We start from the raw sequence: 12,776 nt of genomic DNA on the forward strand, positions 1-12,776 counted from the left end.
ACAGAAATCCTTTACCAAATGGGTTTAAAAAAACCCCAAATGTTGAACAAAGACTTGAAGACTGTCCTCCTTGCAGGTGATATCTTGCCAACCAAAGAATCCTCTGACTGTGTCGGTTCAGAGCTGGGTAAAGGAGTGTAGAGTCTCATTGCAAAGATGTTCTTTGGGGTTCTGCAAGGGGTTATCCAAAAAGCTGCAAAAAAGGGGCAAGTAACTTGTGGCGGCAAGCAAAACTTTACTGGGGATCAAAACAGTCTCAAGACAGACTCAAATAGAATGAATGCTGATTAGTTTAGTTAAAAGGCAGAAATAAGCACTTCCTTCTGGGATTACAGGAATAGCATTTTAGTCCCAGTTCTCTGGCCAGGGGCTTCTTACAAAGCAAAGTGATGAACTTCAGTTTTGTGCTCTCAGCTTTGCCTGGGATCGGCAAATAGACCTAGACTCTGCAGCCTTGTTAGACTTCAACCAGAGGAAAGAGGTGGTGTTTTGTGTGTGTCTGGTGTTGGCATAACTTCTACCAGCTCTGAGAGCAGACGACTCAATTGGGGTCTGGAGCAGGAGAATGACTAAGTGGAGAGGGGCCAACACAGAGCCATTGGCAAAGTATGGCTGAGACTGACCCTGGGACGATTCTGCTCAGCCTAGCGATGGAGGAGGTGCTTTCTATCTTTGAGAATGCAGGGAGGAGAGCTCTTACACACCACCACCAATGTAAGCAACAGTTCACAATGGAAATTTTGCTAATACAATAATGTTGTTATTGTGCTATGGTTTATTTTACTCTTGTTTAAAACACTGGACCTATTCTGGCTGAATAGGTCTGGCTATTTGGTTTGCACAAAGTCTTTCTTCAGTGAACAGTTCAGAAAACACAAATAGGTGCATGCATGAATGCCTTAGAGGTTCTCAACCTCAGCCTGAGTTTTGAGACTTCTTTGCTAAAGGCATAGCTGATCGGGTTGTTCAAAGGATACCTTTGATCTTAATCAGAAGTCCTTCAATTCGATTTTTGTACACACATTTGTTCAAGAACTTGTTAGTTAGACTAGTCTCAGCCACTAAATTTTTAACTGTGAAAACAGACACTGATGAATTAAATTGACAAATTTTCTCCTAATCTCATGTTCTCTGGATTCTGCATGTGTATTCAACCACTCTTTTCAGAACAAAGTTTGAAGACACAGCAGTTCTAGGCAGAAGCCCAGGAGCTCACCTAATGTACTTGTTTTAACTGCTGTTTCAAAACCAGTGGGCCTACTTACAGGCTTTAGAGAACAAAAGGGTTTGTAAATGGTACATTCTACCACAAGAGAAGTCCTTAGAGGTGATTTTCATTATGTGATTAGAGCCATGATAGCCTTTATTTGAAGGGTGATTGCAGATTATGACATCTTTGGGTTAATAGCTCCTGATGTCACCATCATTTTGTTTAAGCCTTAGGATATTAGCTAACCCTTATGTAGTTTTCCCTTTGGAGATGTTTCACAGTGTAAGAGCAACTAGGTCAGAGGGCAAAAAATAACTTGGAGCAATAGTAAGGACTCCAAGTAGTCCCTTCTGAGAGCTCTCATCTTTGAATTCAGTGGGTCTGCTTTGTTTTTTTCCTTTTTGAAAAACAGTCATGCCTGGCAGAGGGAAAGCAGACACATCCAGCATGTTACCCAGAAGCCATCTTTTAAAGTATGTGTGTGTGCATGAAGGGACAATACCCTGTCTAGCTCTATGCAAAATTGTTCTCAAATGACCAGCTTGCTTGATCATCACACACATCCTTCAGAAGGACCATGCCCAAACACTGAAGGTCTGATACAGGTATGAGGGCTGCTGCTTATGGCTGTATCTTGCCAGGGTACAAAGAAGAGGTTTTGCTTAATGACTGCTAGTCAAACATCAGGCAGAGAGATGCGAGGAAGGACTATTACCTCTAATAGTGTGCAGAGATTAAACTTTGAACTCTTTGTATCAGCCTGTTCGGGTGACTCTTGCAAGGCAATGCAGCTGACCTCCTCGCTGGAGAAGCAGAAGGAAGATAGATGAACTCCTTGCAAGGAGCAGGGAATCCTCTCTTCCCCTTGGGCCTGAGGGCCCTGCTTCCCCAAGGGAGGACAGCTAATAGCTCCAGAGAGTCAGGAAGGAGCAAAGCAAACCTTCTGCCTGCTCTTGCTTTTGGGAAGTGAAGGGCTCTGCTCAGCAGGTGGTGTCTCCCTGCACTTCATTTTTGCTCCCCTCTAATGGCCAAAGTTCAGAGGGCGCCTTTTCTGGAGACCATGATGTCACAGGCTGTGGTGACTGGTGCCAGAGGGTGCTCCAGGCAGGCTCACAATTACCCAGCACTGCCTCAGGGTGGGGTTTTCCACAGCTCTGATTGCTGGGTTTTATCCTGTTTTCTGTTACATCTCCAAAGAAATGCACCTGTCTCGTGGGTGCTGGGAGAAGGTGTCACAGCTAAACTTGGGAAAGAGAGCAGTGAAGGCATATCAATAAATCTGCACAAGTCTCAATCTTCATGGAGTCAGTGTGCCCTCCTGCTTACATCCCCGACAGAAGCTCTCTGCCTCTGACACTTGCACTGCAGCTCTTCCCTCTCCTTGGAGCAAGTTAGATCCACTGCCCGGGTTTTACCCAAACTAGCAAATCTGCAGGCTGATCTCTATGAAGCCTCAATCTATGCAAAAATGTGCGTGCTCATGTGCTCAAAGCTTTGACTTTTGAACAGCTATGCTATTTATTGTGTTGCAATACTTGCTGTTGCCCTTTTTTAAAAAAAACCTCTTCATTTGAAGTGCCGGAAAATTTAAATAATACCTCATTTGGAACAGCTAGGGATTATCATAGAATGGTTTGGGTTAGAAGAGACCTTTAAACATCATCCCGTCTCAACTCCTCTGAAAAAGAGCAGGCACATTTTCAATTAAATCAAGTTGCTCAGAGGCCTGTTCAGCTTTGAATATTTGAATCTCTCTGGGCAATCTCTTTCACTGTTTCACCACTTACGTGGGCATAAACTTTATATTAGCTGAATGTAAGCCTAACAGCCCAGGGTAAATCCTCCAGCACCTTCCATCAAGCTCTTGCTGCAATGTGTTAAACATGGGCTCCTTTCCAAAGTTAGAGAATCAATCCGGAGAGAAAGTTTGTTTCCTTATACTTACCATGTCTTCCCACCTATTGAAGCTACTTAAGCCAAACTGCAGTATGTGTAACAAATGCCACCTCTGCTATGCCACCTCTGTTGGTGTCAAAAGGGTTAAAAGATCTTTTGATCAAGAATGTGAAGGTTGTTGTTTTTGTAGTGTGGTCAATGTGGCGAAGAAGCTGCCCCTGGATGGCCCATGTATGAAATCATATGCTCTGCAGTCAAGAGGGACATATGAATCAGGGCACAATCCTAAGCTTTGATGAAACCTTGCAGTGCTTGTGCAAGAAGATCCTTCAATGACTTTCTCTGCTCCGATGTGTAAATCACAAGTAACAATCACAGGCAGTACAACAAGCTGATTTGGAGGTAGTTATGTGCCATCTTAGCCTGCTCGGCCTTGCCTCCTGTGCAGAAAACTGTCTGTCCTCTGCACTGATGGGGATGGCAGTGTAGCTCAGATCAGCAAGGGCCTGTTTGAGTGAGGCTGACTCTGTGCACACTCACTCTTTTTCTGTAGAGTCTGTCAGGGGTCTTGTATTTAAGGCCATCCTGAACTGGCATATCCTACCTGGAATTAAATAATTTTTTTTAAAAAGACCAACCACTCTGCATCCTCTTTTCCCTGTCCCCACCTGCGTGGAGCAGGTAGGTAGTTGGTGGCAGTACAGTGACAGTCAGCTAGCCAACCAGCAGGGTGTGGTGGACACACTGCTCCTGTCCCCCACAATGATCATGCTTAGCTCCATCCTAGTTGGTGTAGCTGCTCTCTTGACTCCTGCCACATGTCCACTGTGTTTAAGTCCTTCTGCAAGCTGCTCTGTACAGTCTTTTTTGTGACCTGTGCTATGGAAGTGGTTGATCTGCAAGGCCAGGGAACTGTAAGTGCTTCTTGCCCTTTACCTATCCTAAAGCTTTGGATTTGTTGATTTGTGACATTCTTAGGAAGATGATTACCTACTCTATAGAAACCACTTCCTGAATTTTGGATCCTACCAGGATTTGGCATGCTGTTACTCATCCTGAACGGTACCTGGAGTCTTTCACAAACAGCTACATGCTCTTCAGTCTTGAAGAAAGGTGAACATGTTGTCTACCACTAAGTCAGTTTGTTGTTTACTCTCCTGTTATAGGAAATTTATTTTAACACTTGGAGTCTGAAATGTGACATTTGTGCAAAAATCAATTATCTTGTAATCTCAACCCCAGGGCAAATCGGACTGTAGGTGATGCATATCAGAAACTAGTCCTCCCTCTGTATATATTGGTGAAAAAGTGAGTCTCTACCAGAAAACTGAAACTCTTGTTGCAAATAGGAATTTGAGCTTTAATTGAGCATTAAATTTATTTAGGGCTACCTCAAAGAAGAACTATTTCTGGAACGCTGTAGAAGCAGTCTAGTGGGAAACGCGCTCTCCAGAAGCATCCACAACCTTATTTCATGGTCCTCAGAAAATTGTCCTTTCTCTCTGAGGTCCTACCTAGCCACTGTGGCCTCTGAATAAAGGCATGGAGGCTTCTGCTCCATAGTCTCTGTCTCCTCCCCACTCATGTGGAGGACAGAAGAATGTAGTGCTCCTCTCCCACTAATTCAGGATTGCAGCCCTGATGTGCCAACAGTCTGTGAAGTGTTGCTGGGCCTCTGCTTCCTCACCTGCAGGATCTGAGCTCTGTACAACTTATTGTGATGTGTTTATTTAAAAGTCACTATGATGTCCATGTTGCATATCAGCTTGTAAAGCACCCTGAGTCCAACAGTGATTCTGAGCACAGTGCCAGTGTCTGGGCACTGGACTTGGCAGCTCTCTGCGTGCTAGCCCACCCAGATCTGGGAGTGCAGACAGGTGTATTTGACATTGTGGAGGCAAGAGGATAATTAGAATGTCACAACTCCATCTGGATTGCTCAGGTAAGCTTTCAGTCCGTGAGAAAGCCCTGCCTTACTAAGCAAGACAGGGATCTTGGAGGATGCTGAGAGCCTCATCTTTTCCATCTGCCTCTGTTCTTTACACATGTTGTTCTTGTTCCCTTCTGCCAAAGATGCACTTGGGGAGGGCTCTCCACCAGCTGCCTTCTCAGGTGGCACCAAACAGCTGAAGTCATGAGCTCTTCCTGTAACTGAACATGCCACCACCTCAGAGATGGGTGGACAGACCTGCTCTAGGAGAGGCAATGTTCTTGTTCATGTGGCATGAAGCAGTTTCAAAATGAAAACTTTAACTACTGAACAAAGGATTAGGTTAGGAATAAAAAATTATGTCAGTATCAACACCTTTTCTACTCAACTAATCCAATTTACCCTTGCATGTCCCAAGAGCGTTCTCTCTTGTGATATGGTGTCTTACATAAAGGAGACCTTGTTTAACAATTGCTAAAGCGTAGGTCAAACAAGCAGGTATTTTGTACTTGTTGTGCCTCAAGCAGCTACCCACTGTACTCCATCTGAGAACAGCAAATCCACAGACAATATGCAGGCAAAGGAGTCAGCAACAGTGAAACCATTGTCCAGAGCATGGAGAGGGTCCCCAACATGGCTTTGCTGCTGAATAATGAGACTGAACGTCAACTTGTAAGCACTAGAAGCTAGTGCAAAAAGTACCCTGCTTGTGTGGCTGCACCTAGTCTTTTGGTGCGTAGAAGCCCTTGCAGCAGATGAAAGTTGTCTTCAGCATGTACCTGAGTATTCTGCTTAGTGATGCTACTGCCCAAAGCAGGTGATGAAAGATGAAAGACAAGTGACCTGGGACTGTACAGTCCTTGAGCTGCAGTCCTCTGGAAGGGGCAGGACCTCCTGGGATCTGGAAACACTAATGTGAGAGCTGTGCAAGGCACAGTGGGAGCTCATGCTACATGCAGGATGTTCTCCCTGTGCATGATATGGGGAAAATACTGCTGTTGACATGTATAGGCTGACCTTAAACTTGCAAGTGCTCTACAAAACAGAGAGTGTAAGTCAGGATGGTGCAAAAATCACCAATGGATTTCAATTCCTATATGTCAAATTCTTCCTCATTTCTCACACTAGTGCACTGTCAAAAGCAGAGCAAATTGTAGATGCCCCATTCCTGGAAACTTTCGAGGCCAGGCTGGATGGGGCTTTGAGCAACCTGGTTTAGTGGAATATGTCCCTGCTCACAATGGAGGGGTTGGAACTAAATGATCTTTGAGGTCCCTTCCAACCCAAACCATTCTATGATTCTATGAAATGTCTCATTGAGGGAAACATTCGCCTCCTGTTTGAAGAGTCAGCAGTTAACCAGACGACTTGTGTACAAAGTGCATTGATGCCTGCATGAGGCAAAAGTATCCCCAAGCCTGTGAGCTTTGTAGGGTGCTGCTGTTGAACGTGTAAACACACGATACTCGGGTGAAATACCAAGTTGAGTGAAGTGACCAGAGGGTGCAATGAGATATGCTGTGTTTAGGGGATTTTGACTATATTGGAACCATTTTCAGCTGCAGGAAGCTAAGTAGGAGATTGCCTAGAGCCCATTTAATCTGCAGCAGCAATGGCCAGATGCTGCAGTCTATGGTGAAGCAGGCACAACAGCTACCGCAGTCAGGGTAAGGGTGTTTCTGCCTGTGTGTTATTACCCTGCCCATCTGCTGAGGGGCGAGCTGGGATGGGTGGGCCAGGTACCTAGTGAGCGGGAGGGCCCCCCAGAGCCCGACGGGGAGACCGGAGCCTCCAGCTCCTTGCCCAGCACAGGGAGTGGGAGGCTCCGGTCTCCCCGTCGGCCCGGGAGGTCCCCAGTCCCGCCCCCGCCCCCGGTGTGATGTTGGGGCGGAGCGCATTCCCGGGATTATATCCGCCGGCGCGAGGTCGGGGAGCGGCTGATTCTGGGTTGCACCCAGAGATGCTGGATATGGAACCGAACATCGACCCGTCGGAGGTGCAGCTGCTGGGAGAGTATGACTTCGAGAAGGACTTCAATACGACGGCAGCCAGGAAATGGATGATGGAAAATCGGTGAGAGGAGAGGAGGTTGCAGCTCCGATGCACCCTGGACCCCGGGTAGCTCCGTCGGGTCCTGCTGTTTCTAGCAGAACAGGTGTGGGGGTCCTCAGTTCCGAGGAGGAGGAGGTTGGAGGGCTCTGGTTGCACACCTCAGGCTGTTGAGGAAGGGCTGCAGCAGTGCATGGGGCAGAGCAAACAGTGGTCCAGGTGGTGCTGCAGCCTGTAGGGAGGTGGTGATGTGTCAAGAGGGCAAAGAGCAGCCACGGATGGCCACTGCAGCCCTTGCACCGGCAAAAAGGGTACTGAGCCCTGACATGCTGCTGTAAAGCCTTGGAAAGGAGTGGGACACAACACAAGGCGCTTGAGGCTCTAGCTTACTGGTGCAACTGGCCTTTTTAGACATCCTGCATAGGCGTCCTCTGCCTATAGAGTCTCATGTGTAAATGGATAAAATGTAATGGTGTGTTTGCTTGGGATCCTGCTCATAGGCTACCAGAACCTGTCTCATCCCATCAAGGTTTTGTGGAAACCTCCATGATGTAGCAGTTCACTTTCTTTTCTGCAGTCCCCATAGTTTTTCCTTGCTAGTTCTACTCAGGGCAGACTTTCTTCCAAGCCCAAATTTAACATAAAAATGGGAGATCTTTTTTTCTTGGTGAGAGCACTTCACTGAGGCTACAGAAGTCTGGCTGAAAATAGGTCAGTTTGGGTCTTTTCCTGATGGCTCCCTCTCCTCTACTTGCAGGGACAAGCCTTTAATTTTTAGTGCTATTTATTTGATCCTGGTCTTTGGAATCCAGCATTTCATGAAGGAACGGAGAGCCTTCCACCTGCGGACACCACTGACCCTGTGGTCCTTCAGTCTGACCTTGTTCAGGTAAGAGCCTTTACTAAAACTGGAGACAGCTGTAGATCTTCCCTACGCACTGGATTGATGGAAAGTTCTGGATATCCATGATGTCACTAAGGAAATAAACTATTTTTTTCCCCATGAAGGCCCTTTCCAACTAGGGGAAGTGACCTGCTCGTACAAGTAATTTGTTTCTCACCAGAAATATTCCAGCAAGTGGAATGAGCTGCAGAAGGACCACTGGGGACTGTGCTTGAAAATCATTCGTGGGTAGATATGAATGTGAAGCCTGAAAAAACAAAACAGAGATCCTCCCTTATTCAAAGGATTCCTACTTATTACAAGTTTGATTTGAGATTTATTACTCTTTAAAATTGTTTTTCCCACCACCACCTTTCTCTAATCCTGTTGTGTAGGAGGTGGGGAAAATTCTGCCAAGCTCACAGAAGCATAGAAGATTAATCTAAAATGTATGTTTTCAAACTGTCCAGTCTTACAGTACTGGTTTCCTGCAGTGGCCGTGAGACTGTATCAGCCCATGCTCTGTAACTATAAACAAGCAGATGTCAATTTTCAAAAATTCCCCTTATCTCCACACCTCTTTCTGTCTGTTTCGTGAGACAGAGAGAAATTAGACTACTGCCTCTAACTCCAGTTGGCTTTGATCAACTCAAAGGGACACTGGTTATCCTCTGTTAGGGCTGGGCATGGCAGTGGTCTGTAAAATCACAGGTTGTGTGAGAGGGGAGGTCAGGGGATGACTGTTCATGGTCTGTACAGAGACAAGCTCATGCAGATGAAGCAGGTTGATAACAAAGAAGAAGTGGTATTTCTCATAAGCTGTAGGAACTGCCTGCAGGAGATTGTAAACGTTCCCTGGGCATGTCCTGTGGGCCCATGTCAAGAGGTGGGACATCAGGACAATTGTTCCCCTTTTCTGATCAGCATGGCAGCTTTTGCTCAAGTGCCTCTTCAAGCAGTGGAAGCAGAGAGTGTAACAAGGGAGCACTCTTTGATGCTCAGACCTTGGCTGCTGCCACCCTCCAGGAGCAGCATGGTGGCACCAGGCAAGCTGAAGGGCTGTGTTGGTGTCTCACAACCTACTTACTCCTTGTGTCTTGCTGCTGTTCTGGTGGGACCAGCAGCCTTTCACTGCAGGAACATCCTGGCTAAAAGGTGTCGGGCAAGCCTGTGCCCAGCAAACAGAGAGCTAAAACCTTCTGGGAAGTAAAAGAAGACAACAGTTTGTTTAGATGTCCCTGAGACTACCCTGGGTATCAAGATTGAGTTAGCTGAATATCCTTGGGTGCAGAGGTGTCAGAGGCTCTGGTGGGCCCTGGGAACAGTGTTCAGCTCTTCTCTGATTCTCTTGCAGTGTCATTGCAGCCTCACGGGTCTGGAAGCAAATGGCCTTCGTCCTTCTTAACAAGGGATTTAAGCAATCAGTGTGTAGTCAATCTGTCTATGTTCACCCTGTCTCCAGGCTTTGGTTATTTTTATTTGTAATGAGCAAATATGTGGAAATGGGTGAGTCTGAAACTTCTTATCCTGTGTGTTTGTTACTGTTACTTGGTTGTTTAGCTTTGTACCTGTCACTTGTTTTCTTGCTTCCTCAGATGATATGCTTGCTCTCCAAGGGGTTGCAGCCTGATATTATTACTCTAGTTTGATCCCCAGGCCAGTGCCTGGACTAGACAATTCTGCCCTGGAATGACTGCAGTGAGGGGGCAGCAGACAAGTAGGCAGGGAAGGGCTGGGCTTTCCGCCCAGTTTCAATCCGAAGAAGTAAAGAAGAGCTGGTCTGAAGTGCTGTGTAGGTAGAGCTAGGTAAGCAAGCCTGGGGCAAGGGACTCTTGTACTACAAACATGCCAGCAGGTAGGGTGCCTGAATGATCTTTTTCAATACAGACTATTTCAATGTAAACTTAGGTTTTGGTGGGATCAAGCCATATAATGGCTTCAGTATTGAAGCTTGCTTGTTCTGCATCATGTGAAAACTTGTGCAACTGCTGTGCTTTCACCAAACTAACAATGCACCTCTCTCCCAACTCAAGGTGACACTGTGTTCATTGTTCTCCGGAAAAAGAAGCTCATCTTTCTCCACTGGTATCACCATTTAAGCACAGCAGTTGTAACCTGGTATGGATATAATGAAATGGCAGCTGGAAATGGCTGGGTTGCAGCCTTGAACTTCAGTGTCCATGGTCTCACATATGCCTACTACACTGTGACAGCCATGGGCATCCGGGTACCCAAGTCCATCGCCATAACAATCACCACTTCACAAATGGTGCAGATGACGGGATTTGTAATAATGAACATCTTTATCTTCTTCTGGAAGGATGATAAGGTCTGCCACACCACCTGGCCACTGTTTCTCGCTTCATCTTGGGTTTTTATCACTTTTTTGATACTCTTTGTCAACTACTTCTCCAAAACTTATCTGAGTGGCACCTGGAAATCCAAGGGGGAGTAAAACCAGGGACAGAAGAAGAGACGGGGGTGGAGGTGGGGAGAGAGGGAAAGGGGAAACTTTTCACTTCTGTCTGGATCTCAGGTGCCTAATGGGATGGGTGTGATGAGCGTTAGGAAGAGATCACTGTGGATAACAGCCTTCAGATTAACTTGTGCATTGGCCTTTGGTGTGTCTGCCTTGCATTGGGGGGCATGCCAGAGTGAGGTGCGAGTTGTTCCAGTCCGGTAACAGGAGAAGGGGGAAGTAGCTGGGGGCTGGAGACCTTGGAGCTGTGGTTCTGCTTTTTCCTCTTTGTGTCTCTTGGGTTTGCCTTGTGCCTCGCCTCCTTCCCAGGGACTGACAGGATCCTGCATGCCCCAAGACTCTCCTTGGAAAAAAGGTAGGGAAAGTCCTCTCAAAACAGCACTACCCTCTCCATGGTCCCTGGTTCTGGGGGAGAGCAGGAGAACAGAGCCCAAACCTACTGCTACTTTGCATGTGGGGCAGCCGCCATAGGTTACTGGTGGGAACAGCACTGAAATGGAAAATCCCTGCTGATTTGTAAGGTTGCATTGGGAGGGGCTCTGCCCAGGCTCTCCCTTCTTCTCTGTGGCGTGAGGAACTGCATCCCGTGAACTTTCGTGGCTGTTATCTGTGGTGTGCCTTTTGTACAATATTAAACAATCTATTTAACTTGACTAGCTGCTGTCTCAGACTCTAGGAGCTGAGCAGGGTCCAGCTCTGCCCTGCAGATTGTGCCAGGCATTGCTAATGGTCCCAGCCCAGGGCCAGCCGTACAGGCTGAAGGCAGAAGGGTCCCAGGAGGGACCTCCTCTCAGAGGACTTCTGCCACTGTGTGATGTGTTAAAATGACTAATAAATGCTGTCATATGGATTGATTGATTGATTGATTGATTTTTTTTTTTTTATGTCTTTTTCGTACTTGACCTTTGTACAGAACTGTGAGAGAAGCGTTGCTTTCTCTGTTTCAATACTTTGTCTTTCTGAGGGTTAGCAAGGTATCTGACAGATTCAGTCCCTCTATGCTTACCCCTTCTGCAGTCATCAAGAGCTGGTCTTACTTCTCGAGCCCCTTTGCTCACCATGAGGGAACTAGAAATGAGAGAGAGAGATGATAAAATTCAGGCTGTTGTTTTGCCATCTGAACTGAGCATGTGGCTTTTCAAAGTCACTGTGCTTCATGAAGTCAAGATGAGCCTCAGAGTCTGGCCAGGAGCACCCCAGTGTCCAAGCTTCTGGTTGTGTGCTGGCTTCTACCTGGTGAATGGGATTTGGCTGTTTGAGGCAGTGGGCTAGAAACCCAGCACAGAGCTGTGGGCTGCACTTTTATCCCCAGGAGATGGCATCAGTCTGTGCCCTGCCCAGCCTTCCCTGACAAGGGCTCCTACTCTGGACTTCCCAGAGTGATGGGTAGTAGTGTAACAGCACCTTCCACAGCTTTGGGAAATGCAGAAGCAGTCAGCTGAGGTGTTTGGAGAATAGGAATAAACTGCCTTCCACATTTGGAAGCTCTCTTTAGAGGGGGATGGTGAACATATGGGAGTAATGGGGTGATCTCTCTCCTGCATGGTGCTATTTGGGGCACTTTCTGTGACAAGCGTGGTGCTGGTGAGGCAACTGCCAGCTCTCTCCTTACATGTGCCTACAGCTGCCCCAGCAATGCTCCCTCAGCTGTCTCAGGCATCTGCACAAACACCAGATCATAGAGTCATCAAGACTGGAAGAGACTTTTAAGATCATCAAGTCCAGCCTTCAATGCAGCACTTCCACTGTAACCTCTAAAACACTAAGCCACATCATTCAGTGCCAGATCCAGAAGTCTCTTAAACACCTCCAGGGATGGTGACTCCACCACTTGCCTGGGCAATCTATTCCAATGCCTGAGCACCCTAACAGTGAAAAAAAAATTTCTAATATCTAATCTGAATTTCCCCTGTCTCAGCTTTAGGCCATTTCCTCTAATCCTTTCACTGCAGGCACAGTAGAAGAAGCCAGTCACAGCATCACTACAACCTCCTTTCCAATAGTTGTAGGGAGTGATAAGGTCTCCCCTGATCTTCCTCTTCTCAAGACTAAACAAACCCGGCTCCCTCAGCCATTTATCACAAGACATGTTTTCTAGTCCTTTCAGGAGCCTTGTTGCTCTTTGCTGGACATGCTCCAGCAGCTCAATGTCCTTTTCAAAGTGAGGGCCCAGAACTGAATGCAGCACTCGAGGTGTGGCCTCCCCAGGGCTGAGTACAGGGGGATGATCACTTCCCTAGTCCTGCTGGCCACACTAGTCTTGATACAGGCCGAGAAGTCACTGGCCTTCTTGGCCACATGGGCCCACTGCTGGCTCATATTGAACGAG

General features: G+C 46.9%; 1 protein-coding gene and 1 long non-coding RNA gene across 2 annotated transcripts; one reads left to right on the forward strand and one right to left on the reverse strand.

Annotated features, from left to right (window-relative positions):
- LOC108493489 lies at positions 1 to 2,250 on the reverse strand. The gene is made up of 3 exons (XR_001873492.1): positions 2,151 to 2,250; positions 1,926 to 2,013; positions 1 to 193 (listed from the first exon to the last, which is right to left on the reverse strand). It is a non-coding gene; the product is annotated as an uncharacterized LOC108493489 (long non-coding RNA).
- Positions 2,251 to 6,603: 4,353 nt separating this feature from the next.
- Positions 6,604 to 10,423, forward strand: ELOVL3 (ELOVL fatty acid elongase 3). The gene is made up of 4 exons (XM_017806867.1): positions 6,604 to 6,703; positions 7,843 to 7,974; positions 9,323 to 9,474; positions 10,002 to 10,423. The coding sequence occupies exons 1-4, from the start codon at positions 6,657 to 6,659 to the stop codon at positions 10,421 to 10,423; spliced, it is 753 nt and encodes a 250-aa protein (XP_017662356.1). The 5' UTR covers positions 6,604 to 6,656.
- The last annotated feature ends 2,353 nt before the right edge of the window (positions 10,424 to 12,776 follow it).

This window comes from Lepidothrix coronata, unplaced genomic scaffold, assembly GCF_001604755.1.
Source record: "Lepidothrix coronata isolate B3197 unplaced genomic scaffold, Lepidothrix_coronata-1.0 Scaffold17, whole genome shotgun sequence".
NCBI lineage: Eukaryota > Metazoa > Chordata > Aves > Passeriformes > Pipridae > Lepidothrix > Lepidothrix coronata.